The sequence below is a fragment of the Protopterus annectens genome, chromosome 3.part1, assembly GCF_019279795.1.
Source record: "Protopterus annectens isolate FY-2018-M chromosome 3.part1, PAN1.0, whole genome shotgun sequence".
NCBI classification, from domain to species: domain Eukaryota; kingdom Metazoa; phylum Chordata; order Ceratodontiformes; family Protopteridae; genus Protopterus; species Protopterus annectens.
The window spans coordinates 482,238,355-482,261,474 of record NC_056732.1 but is presented as its reverse complement, the minus strand read 5'-3'; the positions used below and the strand labels follow the sequence as shown (position 1 = coordinate 482,261,474).

Sequence of the window (23,120 nt, the reverse complement as noted above, 5' to 3'; positions counted from 1 at the left end):
TCACTCAGGTCCTCCCGGACGAAGGAGGAGACAGACCTGGCATAGCCGGGAAGCCGAGGGAGAAGCTGGCGGGACACCGCAGCCGGAAGGGAGCCGGCCAAGGTGCTTCTCCTATGGTCCTCCTGCCTGAAGGCCTCCCTCCTCCCTCCGCGCTTTTTGGGTGCTCCCTCCGAACAACTGCAGCCGGAACCTCTCCTGAGGAGCCGGAGGTCGGAGGCCATGGAGCCGCGGGGGAGACCCCACAAGAGGAGACCGGACAGGGCTCCCCGGTTCTCTGGGGTTGCCACCTGCACAAGGACAACAACCGCCAAGAGTGTGTCTAACCCCACCCCATCTTGAGGACACGAAACGGCCATGTGGAACTCAGCAGCTACTGCCACACAACCCCATTTAGAAAATATGGATTATGGGGCTTATCTGTTGCAGCTTATGCACTAAACTCCAAAGTTACAATAAAAGTAACTTAACCAATAAAGCACACACACCTAACACACACTCTAATTACCTCAACCAGCGAGGGAATAAAAATTACTACTGAAAAAAAAATTAAACTAAAATTACTGTAAATAATAGGAGGAACTTTCACAAGAAAAATACACTTAGCTGAGAGCTATGAAATCCACATCTAGTTACCAGCGGCAAAAACAAGATCTGGGGTCATGAGGGGTGAGCAGGGGGCATTGTGGGAGGGGAGGCTGAGAGAGCTGGACCATAGCTGGAAGCGGATGGTTCGATCGATCCATAATCCATCCATAACAGGTTGCAGACAAATGAATATCCTACTTCAGATCTCCCTATTCACCTTCTGTTGACCCTTTTTGCTGAGGAGCTACCAGAAGTTTTCCTGCAGAGGCCTAAGTCCCCTTCTACTTCGTCAGTCTGCTCCACCAAAAGTCTTTCTGAACTGAACGTGGAGAGACTAGTGAATTCAATTCTTTGGGCTAGAGGATTTTCGGGACCCCTTTCGGTTACAGCCCCCTCATTTCTTGGAACAGAGCAAACAGATAATATATATATATATATATATATATATATATATATATATATATATATATATCTGGATCTACTTCAGACTATCGAAGTTTTACAGCTTCGAATGTCATAAGGCCGAGACTATATGATTGAAGTTGCAAAACTTCGAACACCTGAAATAAAAACAAAAAAAAAATTCCTGGATGTTTTTGCATGGGGGGGCAGGCCCCCCTGAACTTCCCACGTTGGGGACTGTGCCTCCCTCACACCCCATGCTATTTAAATATACCAACTCAGAGATTGCATTACAGTGAGGAAAAGGGAAAATTTCTCATTCTGTGCTGTATGGAGATCTCCGTTCAAAATGTTCGAAGTTTCAAAACTTCGATCATATGGTCTCGGCCATGCGACATTCAAAGTTTTAGAACATCAATCATCTAAATGGGATATATATATATATATATATATATATATATATATATATATATATATATATATACACACACACATATCTATATATATATATATATATATATATATATATATATATATATATATATACATATATATACACACACACACACACACACACACAGCGAGATATGCCTTTTTTTTTTTTTTTAAAGGAGAAAAGTGAATATGGGAAAAAGACTATCCGCAATGATAGCAGGAGAAGTACACAAAAGTCTATGGGAATGGCTGTAAGTGCTACATCACAAGAATCCGGGATAAAAGATGAGTGGTCTGAGGAACAAGCTATCACCACAACAGAGTCATCCATCTGCGGCTGAGGCAAACTGCTAGCCTGCTGTGGTGGCAAAGGCCATTTGGTTAACATTTTATTTTTGAGGTTGGAAGAAGGACCAACCATGGGAGATTTTTTTCCCCCAAAAGGAACCTTACCTGCCCAGAAATGGAACTGCACAAGCTGACCACTGACCTTGGAAAGCCCACAGAGAAGCTCTCTCTTTGGAGGCAGGAAAGATCTGAAGGGCTTGACAAAATTGTGTTTTAGGTAGCTCAGCTTCAGATGCCTAATGGTTTGAGCACGTGAAAGGTGCCCTGAAAATTTGGAAGCCATCTGGTTGTTATATCCTTGACAGGATATAACCCATACAGCTTAGGCTGCTGCAACAGTGACTGACATAATGAACATCTAGTACTGGTTTCCATCCATTGGGCATTAGATTGTTGCAAACGCAAAGACCAAAAATGTGGTAGAGTGGGAAAATAAGAGGCATTGGCACCTACACAAGGTATCAATAAAAATTAAAAGAAAAGAGGTAACAAACAGGAAATATGTTTTAGTTATTCCACTAACCTTACTAAACCTCTTATCAAGGGAGGTTAGCTGCACCTGAAGGATATCAATATGTATTTTCTACAGTAATTTAACTGCCGCCTTTGATTTAAATGAAGACAAGTAAAAAGACTAGATAAACAGAGGAGTGTCAAAGACCGAGTGATGAAGAATACTGAAGTTTGAAGATGGTGCGAAAACTTGCTAAGGAAATTGTACATAATGTTTATTTATGAAGCACAAATACTTGTACAAGCACAGGGCCATTTCATGCTAATAAAAGGGGTTGTCAATTACTGGTTGTAGCACACATTTCACTTTTTAAAGATTGCGAGTTATGTGACTGGGAAAGGTTCAGCACTTGAGATGAAGAAGCTCCCTGTGCCTCATATGTTTTCTGTGACCACCTCGCTTTGGCCTGATGCATTAACTAACAGTATCTTCAGCTGCAAACCTACCAGTGGCTCATTTGTTTACAATATTTAGACTAATTCAAAATCATATTTACTATCATAGGCTTTATCAGACTGAAAACTACAAATCTAAAGAGTGAATTACCATGAGAAGAAACTTTGTATTACAACTGTGTTAGACTAACTGCAAAATATACTACAATGATGTCTCTCAACGAGAACTATATAAGCACTGTTTACATACCAAAAGTACTTGTTAATCACTTGCATAGCACTGATTTAGCATGCCCTGTGATGATAATACACAAAGTAACAGCTTACTTTACAAAAATCTGCAAGAAAAGAATGAGCAAAATGGCAAATGACTAGAACTTAGGATATTCAGTTTGCAGAACACTCAATACTCATCAAGAAAAACATCAGTGGGGATGTTTTTAACACAGATCAATACAAAGACAAGAAATGTGAATGCTAATAACATGGCACAATTTAGTCTTTTTCTGGTTTTTGCTGTAAGACTCAATTATTAGACTGACCAACTTATTCATTTAGTACTTTGTAATAATCAAGTGATATAGCTCAAGTATCTTAATGAAGTACACATGCATCTACCTATGCCATGCCCGGATACCCTCATAAATAATAAAAAGTTAGTACAGTAGTCTTATATGTGACAAAAAATAAATACATACATTCATACATAAATAAATAAAGCACTTCAGAAAAAAAAGCTGAATCATTAAATAATGCACTTACCACACATAACATTGTAAAGTTCAATATTCTCAAATGGAGGTACCTTGGTCTTGTACTTGAAGTATGGGCCATAACCTATAAAAACAGTCTTCAAAAGAAAAAACACATTAGAAACCACATAACACTGAATTGTCATACAGTCACAGAAACACAGGACCTACCAATAAATAATGGCAACGTGGGTCACTCAGCCTAACCAAACATTTCAACCTCTTAGTACAAGAATTCTGCACAAGGACAAATATAATGGTGATTGGGGATAAATGCCTGATGTAATTTGCAGGGGTATTTGACTTCCCAAAGGGTTAGAAAATGCATTTTTTCACATTTAGTTTTAGGCTATGGTTCTAATCCCGCTTGCGGGGGGATTCAATGACATTCTCCATCTGCAGTTGTCAGCAAACTTTGTCATCCAGAGGCTTTCTACATTAGTCCCAACTTCAGAGAAGTTGATTCCAAACAGGAGTGGTTCCAGCACTGAGCCCTATTGGCATACCAGTAGTAACTGGTCTCTTGCTGGATCTGGATTCACCTACTTTAACCACGTGTCCTCTCTGTGAGCTAACTGGCTATCCCATCTCTGGTGACACAGGAATTTATGTCCAGTTTTGTGAGTTTATTTGCAATACCCAAGTGGGGATGACTCAATAAAGAATATTCAACTGGAAAAAAAATGATACACTGCATGCCAGAAGCATGGATAGAAAAGTCCAGAATGGAGATGCATGAAAATCTCAAACGGGAAGATTTGTGTGTCAGTGTACCAGACACACAGCAAGATGCAGAATATGTACCACACTGAAACCATCATCATCAGAGGCAAAGGGTGACAGCCACCTATATTTAGATTTTATCGTAAATAAAGCTGCAAGCAGAAGATGCAATACAAAGTCATATACACAAGCCAAGCACAAACAGTAAGCAATACACTTGTAGACTAAAAAAAAAAAAAAAAAAAACTGCTACCAAATTACAAAACATACATGTATAGACATGCAATAAATGTACATTATCCTAGGTACGTAATTTACTCTCATGTAACTAATTTACAAGCAGTTCTTCATAAAGCTCAATACTGATGCGCCATGTTGCAAAAGGCAAGCTGCATATCTCAGAAAGATGCTGTATCTTTCATTCTCAAGATAAACAAGGTTGCAAGAAACCACTGGGGACCTATGGCAGTGTACATTACAAGGGGCACAGTGATGATAGCACACAAGACAGTATATGTATATTTAACATGGAATTCTTCATATGAGCATTCTGCTTATGACATTTATTTAATTAGTTATTTTAATGGATTTTATTTTTTTATAATCCCTTGCTCTTACACAAATCGGAGCTTATCATTCACAGTGGCATGCCCCAATGAACTTTATCTGCCCTCAAGTTTTAATTTTTTTTTATCTTGATTCCCATTTTTACCTTGCTGATCAGAGTCACCATTACCAGCTTACTGGTGAAGTGAAGACCCTAGGAGTCAAGCAGAACACAGAGCTGTCACAGCCACAAATGGAAGGTACTGAACTCAAAAGGAATCATGCTACTACCCAAGCATGCCACATCACATCTCTAAGGCTACCAGCTGCAGTGAGCTGAAGTCTGGAAGTCTCCCCACCCAAGACTCCAGAATGGTGATGCTTCCAAAATATGCATGTACAACCTGGACATTTTTCAAAACTCAAGTTCCCAACAGGGCTACAGAAGGCAGCTTGCTTCTCACCATCACATCATCAAGGAGGCAAGCAGGCAAAGCCTTGTCACTCTGCTCTAACCCCTGACAGCTCCACCAGGTGCCTCAGCCACTAATCAAAATCTGGATACCTAGCTTGCAATCAGGGCTCCATCTCTGCACACTAACAGAGCTTTTTTTTTTTACTCAAAACATATGCTTTTTACAGTTTAATAAAATGTGCAAATAACTGGACAAGCAAGGCTGCATGAACCTCCTGAAGTTGCACTTTTCCTCAGTGTTAAAACGTCTGAAATTTCAAACAAGTTGTCCACCTTCAAAGCCCCATCCTACAGGGTACGGAGGCTGACAGAAACACTGGCATCAAATTATGAAATAGCTTCAATTTGAGATCAAAAATGTATTTGCACAGGTTTGTCCAAAACAATGCTTTTAGTAAGAACTGCTCTTACATAGTAAATGTCAGCACATTTAAAGTCTTTATCTCAATTCAGTAATACACTAGAAGAGAAGAAAAAACACTTATTTTTCTGCATTTTCACAAATCATGAACACCACGCAACCTCAAAATATACTATAAGCAGTACTTATGTTCAGCTAGATGTACACTTTCACGCAAAGGAAAACAATTCCATTGTAAGTGTAAGGTTTTTTTTTCAAATATTTACAGAAATAAGAAAATTATGTCTGTATGCAAAACTAAAAGTGTAAACACTCAGTACCTCTCAAGGTGCACGGTTTACACAGTACGACAGTATCCTTTAGAATCATTTAAAGGTTTCAGGTGAGACTACGCAATAGTCTGTAAGTTGCTTGGATTTTGCATTACTTATGGGAAATACGTAAATATTGCAAATTTTCATAATGTTGAACAACCAGTAATATCTCCAGTGCAGTACATTATACACTGACAATGGCAGAATATTATGTCTTCCACTATGACACTTAATACTATACCCCTCAATAACATTTATAAGCATATTATTGTAAATCTGAAAACAAAGAAAGTGACAGACAATAATTAGTATCCCCACTGCAACCAATCCCAGACAAGCCAATTTTAGTGTCATTTTGTTCCTCACAACCTACCCCTTGACATGCTGTCCATCATTAATGGATAAGTTGCTTGATTAAGGAAGGCAGCTCCAAACTATGTCATACTGCCATTAAGGACCTAATGGTGTCAAGTGGGCACAAAGCAAAAGACTTACAAATGTGAATACGCTAAATAATAATACTAGGAGGTATGGGCTGTTCAGTATTTATCCATCAGTTCATAGGAGGGTACTAAGTTATTGGCCCTAGGGGCCTATATAAGCCTAGCCAAAAATGTACCCTGGCTTTCGCCACCCAAGAAAATTACACGGCCAAAGACTGAGTGATCTAAAAGGACAAGTCACACAGGAACACTTCCCTACAAAACCAGTGAGAATGCATCCACTCACTTCCACCCTTTGTTGTAGGAAGAACAACTTTGGAATGGTATAATTTTTGTTGTACCAAGCTACTTCCACGGAACCCCAAATCTAAAAAACTCTGGGTGCAAGAATTCCTGACACTCACCTCAACTGAGTGGGCTGCCTAGATGTTCACTTCTCCAGGAATGCAAACTACCATGAGAAAGATGCAGTGACTGATGACCTCAAACCAGACCCACATCACTTTGCCACAGAGGGGGTGAAAACATATCTCTACATATATGTTTAGGAAATGCACAGCATCCTGATATTTGGTTTCACCAGCAGTGGTTCAGGTGTCAGATTTCCCTCAAGAACTTGAGTGGGAAAACAGTACAATACTTGGTCTGTAAAGGCTGCCATAAGGATCTTGCTCCAGGGGACTCCACCTCCCCTGCACCAATCAAGACCTTAGTTTACCTCTCAACCCCACTAACAAAGTACCCGCTATTAATTCCCCTGTTCAACCAGACAAGTGGGAGCTTGGGTCATCATCTTATGCTACTGTGACAAGGATATGGCACCAAGGTGAAAGTTGAGAAGGTGTGGTGACACTAAAGCCACTGATGTCTTAACAGCCAATGGAGCACAGTGAAATGGAGGAAGGTCAGTGACTGTGGCATGCATCAGCTCAAAGGGGCACAGAGATGAGACACTCCCCTCCTCCTTCGTTCTCTCATTCTGGGCACCAAGTTAAAAATTTTCCATATTCATTCCCAGGACTGAAACAATCAGCAAAGAACAACATCTAACTATTCCACAGTAAAGGTTGTCATTTGCAACAGAATCACAGATGACATCTCCCAGTTTGCAGTGACTACTACAGCTGCAACCATGGACAACTGTTGCCATGAAATTCAATAATCCAGCCACTTGGAGTAAATTATCCAAGTAGAGCAACATCAAAAACCCTTCTGTAACATTTACATACAAATGCCAGCATCCTGATGAAGATTCTAGTGGCACAAAGTAGGACAAAAGACAGCACAGTTTATTGTAAGTGACAATGATCCAAGGCAAAATTATAAAACTTCTATAGGATTCTCATATCCTAATGTACCACACAGGCATCCATCACATTCAAAGACATCATCCAGATGCCCTGCAGCAGCAAAGGCACAGCAGTCAAAAACAACCCCACCTACAACATCATGTATCAAATGTTCTCAATGAAATCAAGGATCAGAAAGAATACCATACCTTCAGAACAATGAAATGAAAGGAATAAAAGCCACAGGCTAGTCTCTTTCTGGATGAATGGGCTCTCATTACTTTGGACAGTAGATAATGTGTCTGTTCTAGAAGGTCGTACGATCCCAACTGATCCCCGAGCAGAATGTTTGGTGGGAAGAATGGAATCCAAGAGGTCCAAGACATCACTTCCCATAACCACATCCAGAACCTTCTTGTCCTTTGTAACAGCCTTCCAAGCTAGGATAAACTCAGATAACGCTGTACAGGCATGATTCAATCCACTCTGCTGTTTGCTGTTTGTGTATACCTGTAAGGTCATTTACATTCCATGATAATATACTGACAAAGCAGCCATTCTGGTAATAAGCTATTACTCCCACATATTATATATCACATGTCTTTTTAATATGTCTCCATCCTGCAGCTTATATACACACACAGTAGTGAATGGCAGGCTGATTTTGTACATGGTTGGTTCATCTCAACTCTGTTTGAACCTATACATTTTCCCAGACTTTTTGCTTCAATAAAAACACTCAACAAAAAGGAGAAGGGTATCCCTTTTTAACTCATAGCAGACTCACCAAATGATACTTTCCAAAAAGGAAATCTATTCCTCCAAACTGGAGTAAATGTTAAAGGTACCTAGGCAAACATTTGTCAGTGTTACAAGACCATAACATTGCTGGATGATACCAATGAAAGGGACATCCAGCTTATTATTACAACTTTAGATGCTGAGACAGATTTCAACTAGGTAGAGTGGCAGTATCTTTAAAGGTCCTAAAAAATGTACTTTTCCTAATAATTTAATAATCACTGACTGAAAACACATGCAAGGGGTCTTATGCCAGAGTAAAGGCAGGAGAAAAGCTAAAAGACAAATTCATGCTGACCCAGGGACACTAGACAAGGGACAACATCCCTTTTGTTTGCACTACACTTTGAACTGCTACTTGGATAAGAGACCAACAAATAACAAAATACAGACGGAAAGTAAAGTTATCAAAAGCACCCTCTTCAGAAATTATGAATTTATTTTTCACAAACATGTGGAATAAGACAACCTTCTGCTTGCCAGACAATGGATGTTTCATTATATCCTGGGGTACAACATGAACAAAAACTGAAGCCAAAGTGCTAGGATTGAACTGAATTCCCCTTCTTTCATTCTAGTATAAAAAATAACATTATTTTGGGGGAAACCAGACAATTAAAGTATCTAACAACCTGGCTAGTACTACTGTGTCTGAAACCTTCAAAAGTAACTTGGGAGGATACAAAGTTAACATTTTCATGAGCCTTAAAAAAGGCAGACTATTAACAATGGCTTTAAAAAAGTTATGTATTCACCATAACGTTCCATCTGAGCAGTTGCACTTCATTTGTCTTCAACCTGCGGGTATATGGATTCAAATTGGATCCGAGACGGCCGCATCACCAGCATCTGATCCGAGCTCCAAGCTCCTCCCCTTACCCATAATGCTCCCGTCTCCTTCCTTCCCTCAGATGGAGTTTGCTGCTCCATAAATCATAAGTCCAACCCAATCAGACCTTACCACTAATGGCTCCCCAATATCCCTAATCCAAGCATAACAAGGAGAGCCACTATAGTGTTCAGCAACTATATACAGGATTAGGCCAATAGTGACAAGGTTCAGGGGAAGGGGGGGGGATGGGTGAAGACAAATTAAGTACAACTACTCCGATGTAACGTTATGGTGAGTACATAACGTCTTTATCTGAAGTAGTTGATTTCATTTGATCTTCAACCTGTGGGACAGAGTCCCCAGCTACTAACACCTGGGTGGCTCTCATGGAAGGATATTCTGGTGCACCGTGGAGCCAAACAATGCCCTACTCCTGGATACAATGTCTAACTTGTAATGTGAGATGAAGGTATGAGATGAGGACCAATTAACCGCAGAACAAATATCATCCAGTGACACCCTGGACCAAAAGGCCACTGAAGTGCCCACAGACCTGGTGGAATGTGCTTTGACCTGACCCGGAGGGGAAATGTCTGTCAGACTATGCTTGGATGATACATTGGAAAATCCAACAAGCAATGGTCACTTCAGAAATTGGCTTGCCTGCTTTGAATAAGAAACAAACAACAGATCAGATTTGCAAAAGGATTTTGTTCTGTGTAAATAAAATCTCAGTTGCCTATGTACGTCCAGCAAATGTAGCTTATATTCACCCCTGTTTTGGAAATTAGGAAAGAAAACAGGAAGATTGATAGTCTGGTTACTAATGGTTTCTGAGGCCACTTTGGGAAGAAAGGATGGATTAGTGTGCAGGGAAAACCTGTCCTTATGGAAAAACCATGCAAGGAACCTTGATGGACAATGCTTGAAGTTGTGACACCCTCCTAGCAGAAGTGATAGCCACCAAAAAGGCAGTCTTCCAAGACAGATATTGCAGGTCTACTGAACCCGCGGGCTCAAAGGGAGGGGAGACTAGAACCTGAAGTACAAAGGTGAGGACCCATGGAGGTGTAGGATCTTTCACTGCGGCTCTTAAAAGAAAGGTAACTCTAAGGAAGGTCTTGCAAAGTCTAGACAAAGCTAGAGAAGCCATATTTTCCCCCATATGGAAATTAGAGATGGCAGCCAGTTGGACTTTAACCATAAAAGAGCTAGCACCTTGATGGACGACACTCGCCAAAAATTCTAAAACTGCTGGGACTGGAGCCGTAAATGGATCCAAGTCTCATTGAGAGGCCCATATGAAGAATCGTTTCCACTTGCTACTATATATTTTCTTGGTGGAAGATTTGTAAGCCGCCACCAAAATGGTTTTAACTGGAGAGGATAAACCAGGAGTCCTAATCATTAACAGAACCGGAGCAGCCAAGCGGTAAGCTTCAGACTGTCCAGATTTGGGTGAGGAGTCCCTGAGGAATGATAAATGAGATCCGGAACCAGATCCAAGATCCATGGTGGAACTACCAGATGAGACCAAAGGAAGTGAAACCAGACTTGGCAAGGCCAGAATGGGGCAATGAGGATCACTGTGCTCCCCCAGCCTGCGAGCTTTCTGAAGAAACTTTGGGATGAGAGGTGATGGGAGTAGGCATAGAGAAGACCGGGAGGCCAAGCATGAATCCGTGCATCCCTGGGGGCTTCCTCTTGAGGGGAGGTTTAGAGCAAAGAACACTCTGCACTTCGCGTTGGAAGAAAATGCGAAGAGATCACAGCAAGGCTAACCCCACTTCAGGAAGATCTGTTCTGCTACTGAAGGATTCCGAGACCTCTAATAAGGCATCAGATTAGTCCTGCTGAGTCTGTCCGCTAGGATGTTGGACCATCCCGGGATGTGCATTGCCACCAGAAAACAGCCAGTAGAAATAGCCCATTCCCATACTCTTATGGCTTTGCGACATAGGAGGTAAGACCAGGTTCCACCTTGTTTGTTGATGTACCAAACTACTGACATGTTGTCTGACTGGATCACAATAGTCCCTAGGGGAAGATGGACATGAAGGGCCTGCAACGCCAGAAGAACCGCCCTCATCTCTACACCGTTGATATGTAAATTGGTCTTGGAAGGGGACCACGTGTCTTGGACTGTCCTTCCTGAGCAATGCCCCACCCCCACCCTAGCTGGGAAGCATCCATGGTCACTGTGGTTTTGGGACAGGGAGGAAGAAAGGGACATCCCTTGACAAGGTCCAGGGAGAGAATCCACCAGCGAAGGGAGTCTCTGCAAGCCCAGAATATACAGACTGAATGGGACAATTGTAGGTCTAGTAGAGACTACTGAACTGCTAACGTCCACTGGAGACCTTGCGTATGAAGTCGTGCAAAAGGTAGAAGATTGATTGCGACTGAGATGGAACCCAGAACCCACAGAACTGCCTCCGCTGAGGGAATACGAGCCTGAAGAATGTAAGAAACATGAAGTCTTAGATTGTGCACCCTTTCTGGGATGAGGTAAACCTTCATTTGGATGGTGTCCAACTAAGCTCCAATAAAGTCTAGAATCTGGACTGGAGACGATGAAGATTTGCTGATGTTGACAGTAATACCCAGACTGTTCGCTAATGCAAGAAAATAGTCCCTGGCTTGGCAAAGCAGATGCTTAGTGGGAGCAGCAAGGAACAAATTGTCCAGGTAAGGAAAGACCTGAATTCCCTGAAGCCTCAGGTGAGTTGCTATGACCACCATCATGGTGAACACCCTGGGGGCTGTGGTGAGACCAAAGGAAATGGTAGTGAACTGATAATGACTGGCCCCCAGCCGGAAATGGAGGAACCTGCAGTAGAGCTTGTCCATCTTGATATGATAGCAGGCATCCTGGAGGTCGATCTAGCACATCCAATCCTCTGCCTGCAAATAGGGCAGGATGGACTGAAGAGTAACCATCCGGAATTTCTCCCTGGCTACTGACAGGTTCAAGATGGAAAGATTCAGAATGGGTCTTAGGTCCCCCGTCTTTTGGCACTAAAAAGAACCTGGAATAAATGCCCAATCCAGACTGGCCTGGGGGGATGGGTTGAATAACACGTTTTCTTAGCTGCTTGTCTATTTCCAGTGCTGCTACCTCCCCTTTGTGCATGTGGAATTTCTGGGAGGTATTTTGGTGGGAGAGCTGGATCTATGAATGGGATGGAATAACCTCTGGATATGACTTACATCAGCCAATTGTATGATGTTACAGACTCTCACTATTTTGAGTGTAGTGAGAGACGACCCTCAACTGCCTCCAGAGATGAGCAGTCGGGCAGCCCCTCAAGGCTGCTGCACGGGCCTGTCAGAGAATGATTATCGAGACTCGAAATTTCTCTGACCCAGTCTGCCTCTGGGCCGGAATCTATCATAACTCCCTCTGAGAGAAGATGAGTCCCGAGTGTCCCGGGAGAACCGAGACTTCCAGAACCACATCTTCTTTGTCCCTTGCTGATTTCTAGAGAAAGATCTCTGAAGGGTGGAGAAGCAGATCCCGACAGTAGACCGTGTCTTCTCGTCCTTTTCATTCTGGACCAGTGTCTCGCATACAGACTTCTCAAACAGGGAAGAACCATCATAGGGAGCATTTGCAAACAAGGTCTTGAAGGGTTCTGAGAATTGACAAAGCCGGAGCCAGGTGTGGCGCCTTATGGCAAAACCAGACCCGGTCACCCTGACGGTTTTCCGTAGAAAGGAAACATATGGACATGTTCGCTACTGCTTTTAGAGTGGCCATCCACACAGAGAACGTCTTATTGCCCTCCACCGACCTGGATTCCAAGGGCGGCTCAGCGACTTCATCAACCAGGTCACGCTGTAGTCGGATGACATGCGCCATATAATTCAGCATCCTTATGGAAAAGGTTGCTGAAGCATATACCTGCTTCATCAAATGGTCCATAGTCTTCGACTCCTGGTTAGGAGGATGGACCGTAGAGCTCTCCTGCACAAGCGCTTTCCTTGTGGCTGCCACCACCATAGCGTCTACTGGGGATCCCTTACTCCAGCTAGTCCTGTCTGGTGGGGGACTAAGTATCTTGTCTGTATGCTTGGGAATAGGCTCCATGGTGTCTGGTTCCTTCCATGCCTGGGATGTTATAAGGTCCACAAGCAGGTCCGCTGAAGCGGACACCCAGGATGTAGATGGGCTCGTGCTGAATGCCTCAAGGAATACCAACTCATCCAGAGTTGGCTTTTGGACGAACCCCCCCTTTGGCGAAGGAGTTCCATGATGTCTCCAAATGAGACATCCTCAGGGGTGACCTGGGGAACCTTCCCCTTCCTCAAAGTCAGTGTCATCCATGAGAGACTCTGGAGAGGAGTCCAGGTGCCTCCTTTTGTACATCCATTTGTGAGGAGCCTCCTCAGTGGGACCCTCTGGGGGAGGGGGACTCACAAACTTTTTGCTGCTCTCGAACTGGAACTCCCTGAGACAAAGCGAGCATAGGATGTCCATGAGAGGACAGGAGGGTCAGGGCCGGACCCAGAGCAAAGGGAGTCGGGGCGATGTCCGAGGACAACATGGTTAGAGGTAGTGACGCACAGAGAACCCTCTCAAGCACGTCAAATGTCAAAGTGGAGCGAACATCCTGAGAAACGAGCAAAGGAACTGCCCTGCTCGGATCCCATGGGGAAGTCAGAACAGAGACTGCAGGAATCGAGATGGTAAGAGGGAGGCTGCATTCCAACAAACTTGGAGCCGACATTATCCCCACAGATCCGACGCTGAAGCTACGCTCCAAGAGGTCGGATCGGATCCGGTTGGATTCAATACACTCGAGGCAATAGTCGACATCAAGGTACAAGGTACCATCGCCGCTGACCCCCCCCCCCCCAAACCCAGAGTCTCCTCGGATCCAAAGACTCCAAAACCGAAGGTCAGATCGGAGAAGGAGTTATAGTGTGAAGAAAGGCTGTGAGCTCGCCGCTCCAGAGGGAGAGGGGGCTGGCAAAACTCCCATCTGGATCTGGATCATACCCTCTGATACAGTTGATGTCACTAATTTCATTATTGATATAAAGATGTTTACCAGGAATATTGCACTAAAAATGATGTATTCTAATGGTAATTTAGCCACTGAAAATACAGAGAATATTAATGTATATAAAAAAACATCTGTTTATATACCACCATTACATCCACTCTTAGATGTATTTGAGCGAGCTTGCGAAACTGATTTAATGAATTTATATGACAATAAGGATGCAAAGACTGAGTTTTTTAATATGTCAAGTGCAGAAAGAAAGGCTCTTTTTAACTTACAAAGGAATGAGGATATTGTTATTAGACAGGCCGACAAGGGTGGAGCAGTGGTCGTAATGGACAGAGATATGTATATGATGAAAATAGCTGACATGCTAGGAGACCAAGCCACCTATAAATTGCTGGGCAGATATTCTTTAAGTAATTTAATTAAGAAGTTCCATAGCCATCTATACGACCTATTATTGAGTAACGTGATAGATGAGAATCTCTACAAATATTTTCTAATAGAAGATCCACTGGTACCTACATTTAGAGGTCTCCCAAAATTTCACAAAAAAATGTCAGATCCCCCCCTTAGACCCATCATCTCCAGCAAAGGCTGGATAACAGAATCAATATCAATTTATTTGGACAAACAATTTAAACCATTGGTTAATGGAGCAGGGCACATTCTGAGAGACACTCAGCAATTCTTGGAAAATTTAGCTCAATCTGATAAACGGATGCCAATTGGTAGGGATGACATCCTTGTAACTTTAGACATCAAATCTTTGTTTACTTGCATTCCGAATACCATAGGCACAGAATATGTGAGACTTTACTTATTAGAAAAAGGACTAACCAATAATAAGGTGATACAACTGTTGCTATTATTAGAAATGGTGCTAGAGAATAATATTTTGTTACATGAAGACAGCTATTTTTTGCAATTGAAGGGGGTTGCCATGGGCACCCCTTGTGCAAACTCCTATGCCAATTTGGTATTGGCTTACTGGGAGGATACTTACGTTTTTAATAACACATCATATATTGAATATATCAAATACTATGGTCGTTTTGTCGATGATGTGTTTTTTGTATGGGGGGGCAATGATAAAGACCTACATGATTTTGTGAAATATTTGAATGGCACTACAGACTTTTTGGTTTTTGAAGACTCACACTCAAACACTGAGATTGAATTTCTTGATGTGAGGATCATAAGAGGGCCACATGGGATAGACACAGAAATTTTCAGGAAACCGAGTTGGAGAAACAACTTGCTACACTGTGATAGCATGCATCCCAAACACATATATTCTAATATTGTTAAGAACCAGGTACTGAGAACATCTAAGCTCACCACACAAGACATGGTTTTTAGAGAACACGAATCAGAAATGGTTAACAAATTTACCGCAAGAGGATACAACGAAAAGGAGGTAAAGGGAATAATTACAACATGCAATAGCCTAAGAACACAAAAAGGCAAACCATTCTTTCATAGGTCAACACTTGATGAAGGGGACATTGCAATCACTAGAAGAAAGAAAAATAGATTAATTATTCCATATACAAATAGGAATGGACAAGTGAAGCAAATAATAGAAAATAATTGGAAGCTGCTATTAATGGATGACAAGATCAGAATGTTTATAGATGATAAGCCAAGTATAGCCTACAAAAACATGAAATCTTTAAAAAGAATGTTGTGCTATGAAAAAGCTGGGAAGAAATCACCTCAGTCACAAAGGAAAGGTACCTATCCCTGTCGTACATGTAACCAATGCAAATACATAACTGACAAAGAAAGTTTCACACATCCTCACACAGGTCAGACATATACATTTAGAGGATATGCGGATTGTAAGACAAAAGATTTAATTTATGTTACACAATGCATAACATGTGACAAATTCTATATAGGTAAAACAAACAGAACTCTCCGCGAACGGATAAGAGAACATATTTATGCAGTAAACAAAGAGAATGATACCAATGCCTTGGCACGCCACATCATGGAATAAGGATCTTCTCATAGTTTTAAATTTGGGGTACTAGAAACAGTGACAAGGACAAATAGATTAGGCAACATAAAAAATCACACAGAAGAAATAGAGAACAGATGGATTCTCAGGCTACAGGCACATAAATTTGGGCTTAATGAAAAAATTACTATAAAGCCGCATTTATTGTCCAGGCCATTAAAACATTGACACCGATACAAGATTGGTGTTTTATTTATAGGTTGTAAGGTTTGATTCCCATAGAATTAACAGTCGGAAATCGATTAACAACTTCTTAAAAGTTCATAGGGTTTAAATAACACAGTTGAAAAAGTTTTTATTGAGGCCCCAAACACATAGTTTACACATTTTATACACTTTGAACATTGTTTTTTTAAAAATATTGAGCATATATTAAGCCTTCTGCTTTGGTTTTAAATACATCTTACATGAGTTTTTTTATTCTGTCAAATGTAAATAAGATGCACTTGCACTTTAAATTAGTATTGTTTTAATTGATTAAATGAATGTGTCAATTGGTTTTATATATAATGAACAGGCCAGTGCTGTAACATAGAGGTCTGAAGAAGCGTCTTTTAGACGTGAAAGCGCTTACCACTGTTCACTTCAATAAAGAAATTGCTGTTTTTAAGAATCGTTTGATATTTACATCAGTTTGATACCATTTGGGCAAGATATATGGCAAGCTACATGTTGCACTCTTGAAAAATTTTCTTCTGCTGTTTTAATTGCTCTTTATTTTCAAGGTGCTTTACTCGTAAGGATTATTTGCAATGCTGGATCTGGGTGTGGATGAACTTCCACATAATCCTATCCATCTCCGCCTCGTTAAGGCTACAGGTCAACTGGGAACATGAAGCTACCAAAACTGGCCGGGAGCACTGATGAGGGTAAGCACTAGATGATGGCCTAGATACCTCCGGCTCAAGGAGAACCTGGACGATCGGAGCTGAGGAGTACTAGGCCTAGGAGGGGTCTTAGATTTTGCTGGAGGCCCCGCCCGAGCTAAGTGGTCTAGAGACCGTTTCCTAGGTTCATCCTTTCTGTACTTGTCTCCTTCCCCAGACCTCATGGAGGGAGTTTGAGTCCCAGAGGCCTGGAGAGAAGGAGAAGTAGAAGCGGCAGCAGAAGATGATACCAAAGCTGTGGTTATGGGGGACAGCCATCCCCAATAAGGGAAGCAAACCTTTCATGACCAGCTTAGCCCTCCTGTCCTTAAGGGCCCATGGGTTGAAGCCCGCGCAAATAGAACAGGAGGTAAGCAAATGGGCCACACCCAAACACTACGCACAGAATGTGGCCATCGGCTGGGAGAGCTTATGGCCACACTCTGTGTACTTCCTAAATACTGGCTTGGGGGTCTCAGCCATCTTAAGACACAACAAGCATCCATGGACACACAACACACTCACTCGAAAAAGACAGGGAGCAGGAAGGCCAAAAGGGAAAACTACAATCACTACATTTTTTTTTTTTTGTAACCACCGATGAACAAGCATGTAGGGGAGGATGAAAAGAGAAGATAGGAAAGAAACCTACACTCGCACCTGAATGAAAAACAGCAAACCTACCCAAAAAAAGCCTGGAGGTCTGCGACCATGATGCGTAGCTTTTCAGTGGCAAATGAGATCTGGGGGAAGGAAGGAGACTGGGGAGCATTATGGGGAAAGGGAGTAGCTTGGAGCTTGGATCAGATGCTAGTGATGTGGTCGCCTCAATCAGATTTGGATCCATATACCCAAAGGATGAAGATCAAATGAAGTCAACTAATTCAGATTCTAAAGTTTTACGCAATACAAATGCTCACAGTGCCACTGGTCCTATATAACAATCAAGCATTTCTATTTCCTATAGCATACACGGCAACTGTTTAAAAAATATTTGGGATTTTATCTGGGTGCATAAATCCAGTAGGGTATCAAAGGAAAAAAGAAGTTATGTTCTTACCATAACGTTCCATGTTAGTTGTCTTCTTCTCGCCTTCTTCTTGCTGGATGGGTTCGGAGCCGACCTTGGCTCCGACTCGGCCACTCTAAAAGCTCGAGAGTTGGTTCCACCGGCTCGAGGCTCCCCTTATATCCCATAATGCTAGGCGTGAGTTACCTCAGATCTCGTTTGTAAGCTAGGCCCAGCCTATAATAGTAATAGAATAATTAGTAACAAAATCCACCTCTATAAATAAGGGAGAAGAGAAGGGTGACCTACATCCTGATCCAGGAAATATGCACAGCAGAGCATATACCTAAAGTACAGAGGTGGTAGAAAGAGAGGTCACAATCACAACTCCTCTAGGTCTGTCCAGGCCAGGGGCAGGAGGGTGGGGCGCAAGAAGAAGGCGAGAAGAAGACAACTAACATGGAACGTTATGGTAAGAACATAACTTCTTTATGTTAAGTTGTCTATCTCGCCTTCATTCTTGCTGGATGGGACCGCGTCCCTAGCACCTTGTCCCGGGTGGCCTAACGGAACAGACTCCTGAGAACAGTGGAACCAAAGTTAGCTATATGCCTAGAAGCTAAATCCAACTTATAATGAGAAATGAAAGTGTGAGGAGTAGCCCAAGTAGCCGCTGCACAAATGGTGTCAATAGGCAGTCTGTCTTGGAAGGCTAAGGAAGTAGCCAAAGCTCTGGTGGAATGGGCCTTAGGTTTATTAGGCAGCTTTTGGTGTCTAATTTCATATACAAGGGAAATCAAAGATGTTAGCCATCTGGATAAAGATACCTTTGAAACTGAAAGTCCCTTTCTGCCTTCCGCATAGGAGACAAACAGCTGGTCAGATTTTCTGAATTGTTTTGTTCTGTCCAAATAGTACCTCAATTGACGATGAACATCCAGGCAGTGTAATTTTTGTTCAGATCTATTGGAATATTCTGGAAAAAAGACAAGGAGGTCAATGCTTTGATTTAGATTTGACGTCGAGACTACCTTAGGCAAAAAGGACGGGTTCGTTCGTAAGGATACCCTGTCCTTATGAAATAATAGATAAGGAGGTCGACAGCTGAGTGCTTGAAGTTCTGAAACTCTTCTAGCTGAAGTAATAGTTACCAGAAAGAGAGTCTTCCATGATAGCAATTTTAAAGAACAGGAGACTGCAGGTATGAAAGGGTGAAGAATCAAAGAAGCAAGAACTAAATTTAGGTCCCAAGGAGAAGGAGGATTTCTTATAGGAGGTCTGAGAAGAAAAACTCCTTTCAAAATGCTTTGCAAAGCTTGTGGGACATTAAGGCAGATTCAGAAATACCCACATGAAAGTTAGAAATAGCTGCCAATTGAACTTTAAGAGTAGAGGAGATGAACCTGCATGGAAGAGTTCAGCTAGAAAATCAAGGACTATTTGGATGGAAGCAGTGAAAGGATCTATGTCCCTTCCTTGAGCCCAATATGTGAAGCGTTTCCACTTACTCAAATAAATCTTCCGAGTGGAAGATTTATGGGAAGCTATCAAAATATCTCGAGCGGAGTGAGATAACTGAGGAAGCCTGGCTAAGGTTGGAACTGGAGGAACCAAGCAGTGAGGTTCAGAGAGGGGAGGGAGCGATGTAACTGACCCGACTGATGGATCAAAAGATCTGGAACTAGGTCCAGATGCCACGGTCGCTCAATAGAAATTGATGTAGAAAGGGGAACCACACCTGTCGAGGCCAGTAAGGAGCAATGAGGATCAATGAGGCCTTCTGAGCGATAGCTTTCTGTATCACTTGAGAGATTAGTGGGAAGGGAGGAAATGCATACAGAAGTCCCCGGGGCCAAACTTGGACTAGAGCGTCTCTGCTAGGTTGGCCTGGTAAAGGGAATAGAGTGAAATATTCTCTGCACTTGCTGTTTTGGGGAGTAGCAAAAAGATCGTAGCAAGGCTGACCCCACTTGAGGAAAATTTCTCTCACAACAGAGTCTTTCAGAGACCACTCGTGAGGCATGACGATAGCTCTGCTCAACTTGTCCGCAATTTGATTGGACTTCCCGGGGATGTGCGTTGCTATCAGAAACCGCTGAGAAGAAATCGCCCATTGCCACAATCTGAGTGCTTCTCGACACAGGGGGTATGACCTGGTTCCGCCTTGTTTGTTGATGTACCACACTACAGACATATTGTCTGTCTGGATTGCAATCGTTCCCAAGGGAAGAGAGTCTTGAAGGGCTTGCAACGCTAAAAGCACTGCTCTCATCTCCAGAACATTTATGTGCAAGTGGCATTCGTTTGGTTGCCATGTGCCCTGGACCGTCCTGCCCTGATAATGCCCCCACCCGATCAGGGAGGCATCCGTTGTCAGAGTAGCAACCGGAGGGTGGAACAAAGGGTCTTCCCAACAAGAGTTGAGGGAAGACATCCACCACATGAGATGATTTTTGCACGCCTGCGTGATCATAATGGTGTGAGACATTGGAAGTTGCTGGTATGACCATTGTGTAAAGAGCATCCATTGAAGGATCCGCATGTGGAATCTGGCTAATGGAAGCAGAGGTATGGCCGCCATAATTCCCAACACTTTCAGAACTAACCTGGCTTTGATTCTGTTGTTGTTGAAAAGGAGTGAGACCAGTTTGTGAATGTCTGTTATTCTCTGATGTGTTAGTCTTGCAGACATGTCTACTGTGTCTAGATTTGCGCCTATGAAAGTAATAGCGACAAGGCGACAAAACAGACTTTTCGCAATTTATTGAAATGCCTAACTTTTGACAAATGCGAAAAGTGTAATCCCTGGCCATCAGAAGGAGATGCTTGGTGGGAGCTGTGAGGAGCCAGTCGTCCAAATATGGAAACACCTGGAATCCTTGTCGTCTCAGGTGAGAAGCTACCACTGCCATGCATTTGGTAAACACCCAGGGGGCAGTGGTGAGACCAAAGGGCAGGGCCCTGAACTGAAAATGACTGGTTCCCAGCCTGAAGCGGAGGAATCTTCTGGAGTGTCTGTTCATTTTTATGTGATAGTACGCATCCTGAAGGTCTATAGAGCACATCCAGTTTCCTTTTCCCATTAGGGGAAGGATGGATTGCAGCGTGACCATCCGAAATCTTGTTTTCTTGACTGATCTGTTCAAGATACTGAGATCCAAAATTGGTCTCCAGTCCCGTTTTCTTTGGAACTAAAAAGAACCTTGAGTAGATTCCGGATCCTTTCTGGTCTGCTGGAACTGGCTGAATTGCTCTTTTTGCAAGCAGTTTTGAAATTTCCAAAACCGCTAGATCCCTTTGAGCGGGTGGAACATCTGGAAGGGATTTTTTTGATTGGATTGGAATTCGAAGAAAGGGGATAGAATAGCCTTCGGAAATGACGGACTGTACCCATTTGTCTTGAGTCAGGGATAGCCAGGCTTCTGGGTACAGTGACAATCTTCCCCCGACTGCCTCCAAAGGTGGGCAGTCGGGCAACACCTCAGGGATGCTGAAAGGGCTTATCAGAGAAGGCTTCCCGATTGCCCTGGTTCTGCGGAGCCCCTGCCTCGAGGCGGCGTCTACCATTGTTATTCCCGCTCTGCCTCTGGCGGGAAACGACTTTGCGTCAGGCGAAGTCCCTTGAGATTGTTTACGGAACCACATTTTCCCACTTTTCTGGCCTTTGGGGTAAGGCCTAGAAGGAGTAGAAAAACGGACTCCGGCGGCAGAAAGAGTCTTGCCATCAGTCTCGCACCTAGTCAAGGTTTCTTTCACTTGAGGACCAAAGAGAGATGATCCATCAAACGGGGAGTTAGTGAAAGACGTCTTGAAGGGGTCCGCAAAATTGCATAGCCGCATCCAGGCATGCCTACGTAAGGCCACACCTGTCCCTGCGGCCCTACTCGCTCCATCAGCCGCATAAGAAAGGAGGCGCATGGAGGAGTTGGCTATGGAGTTAAGGGTAGCCAGCTGCGTGTTCATCTTATCTTGAAAACCCGCAGCTGTAGGGTCCTTCAACATGTCACTCGCTTCTTTAATCAAGTCCCTTTGAAGACGAGTGAAATGGCACAGGTAGTTCAGCGAACGCATAGTAAATGTCGCTGACGAGAACATCCACTTCCCGTACCTGTCCATGGACCTAGATTCCTTGTTAGGTGGATGGACAGGTACTGAAGGATCAGCTAGTTCCTTCTTAGTGGCAGCAGCTACCACCATAGCATCCACAGAAACTCCTTTTGTTAAGAACTGTTTGTCTGCTGGTGCCGTTATGAATTTTGAGGGTCTCCTGGGAGTGGGGTCCACTGAATCAGGAGCCGTCCATGCCTTTTTAGCTACCACCTGCATGAGGGGGTCAAAGGGGGGAGACACCCAGAAGGTGGAAGGACGAGAGCCGAACGCCTCAAGGTACACAGATTCATCCTCCGAAGAGCTGAGGGCTGGCCAATTTCCCCTCTGTTTGAGGATTTCGAGAATGTCTGCAAAGGAGACATCTTCAGAAGGGGAACGGGGGGAACCCTCGGAATCATCTAAATCTGTGTCAGATGTGATGGACTCAGGTGAGTCAATGTGTTTCCTCTTACACTTCCTCTTCCGAGGGGGCTCTTCTGCCAAATCAGGAGAGGCCTCGGAAGAGGATGAAATCCCCACAGGGGGTTCCTGAGGAGTTGGCTCTCTGCGGTCCGGGATGAGGGAGTGAGTCGACTTGACCTGAGGCACCGTAGAGGGAGGGGCGGACGGAGCCGACTGTGGAGTAGAGCCAGGCTCTAACACACTCCGCATGACCTCGAACGCACCCCTGTCAGGCAAAGCCAGAGGTCCCCGCTCCGAGAAGCTGAGAACCTCCCTCGGCACCGACAGTGATGGCTCCGAGGCCGATGTCGGAGCCGAACTCACCAGCGCCGAAGCTCCGAGAGGAAGAGCGGGGTCGGACAAGGGTCCGATGCCACTCACCCCCTCGGAGCCGACGAGGGAAGTCCGGCGCCGAGAATCCTCGAAAGAAGAAATCGGAGC

The 23,120-nt window shown here is 43.4% G+C and overlaps 1 protein-coding gene across 1 annotated transcript in view; it reads right to left on the bottom strand.

Moving 5' to 3' along the window:
* ENPP2 (ectonucleotide pyrophosphatase/phosphodiesterase 2) overlaps positions 1–23,120 on the bottom strand; it is a gene marked incomplete in the record, with an annotated part of 2,364,887 nt that overhangs the window by 972,002 nt on the left and 1,369,765 nt on the right. The window contains 1 exon segment of the mRNA XM_044066921.1: positions 3,442–3,529. Within this exon segment, the coding sequence (XP_043922856.1) occupies positions 3,442–3,529 (88 nt within the window).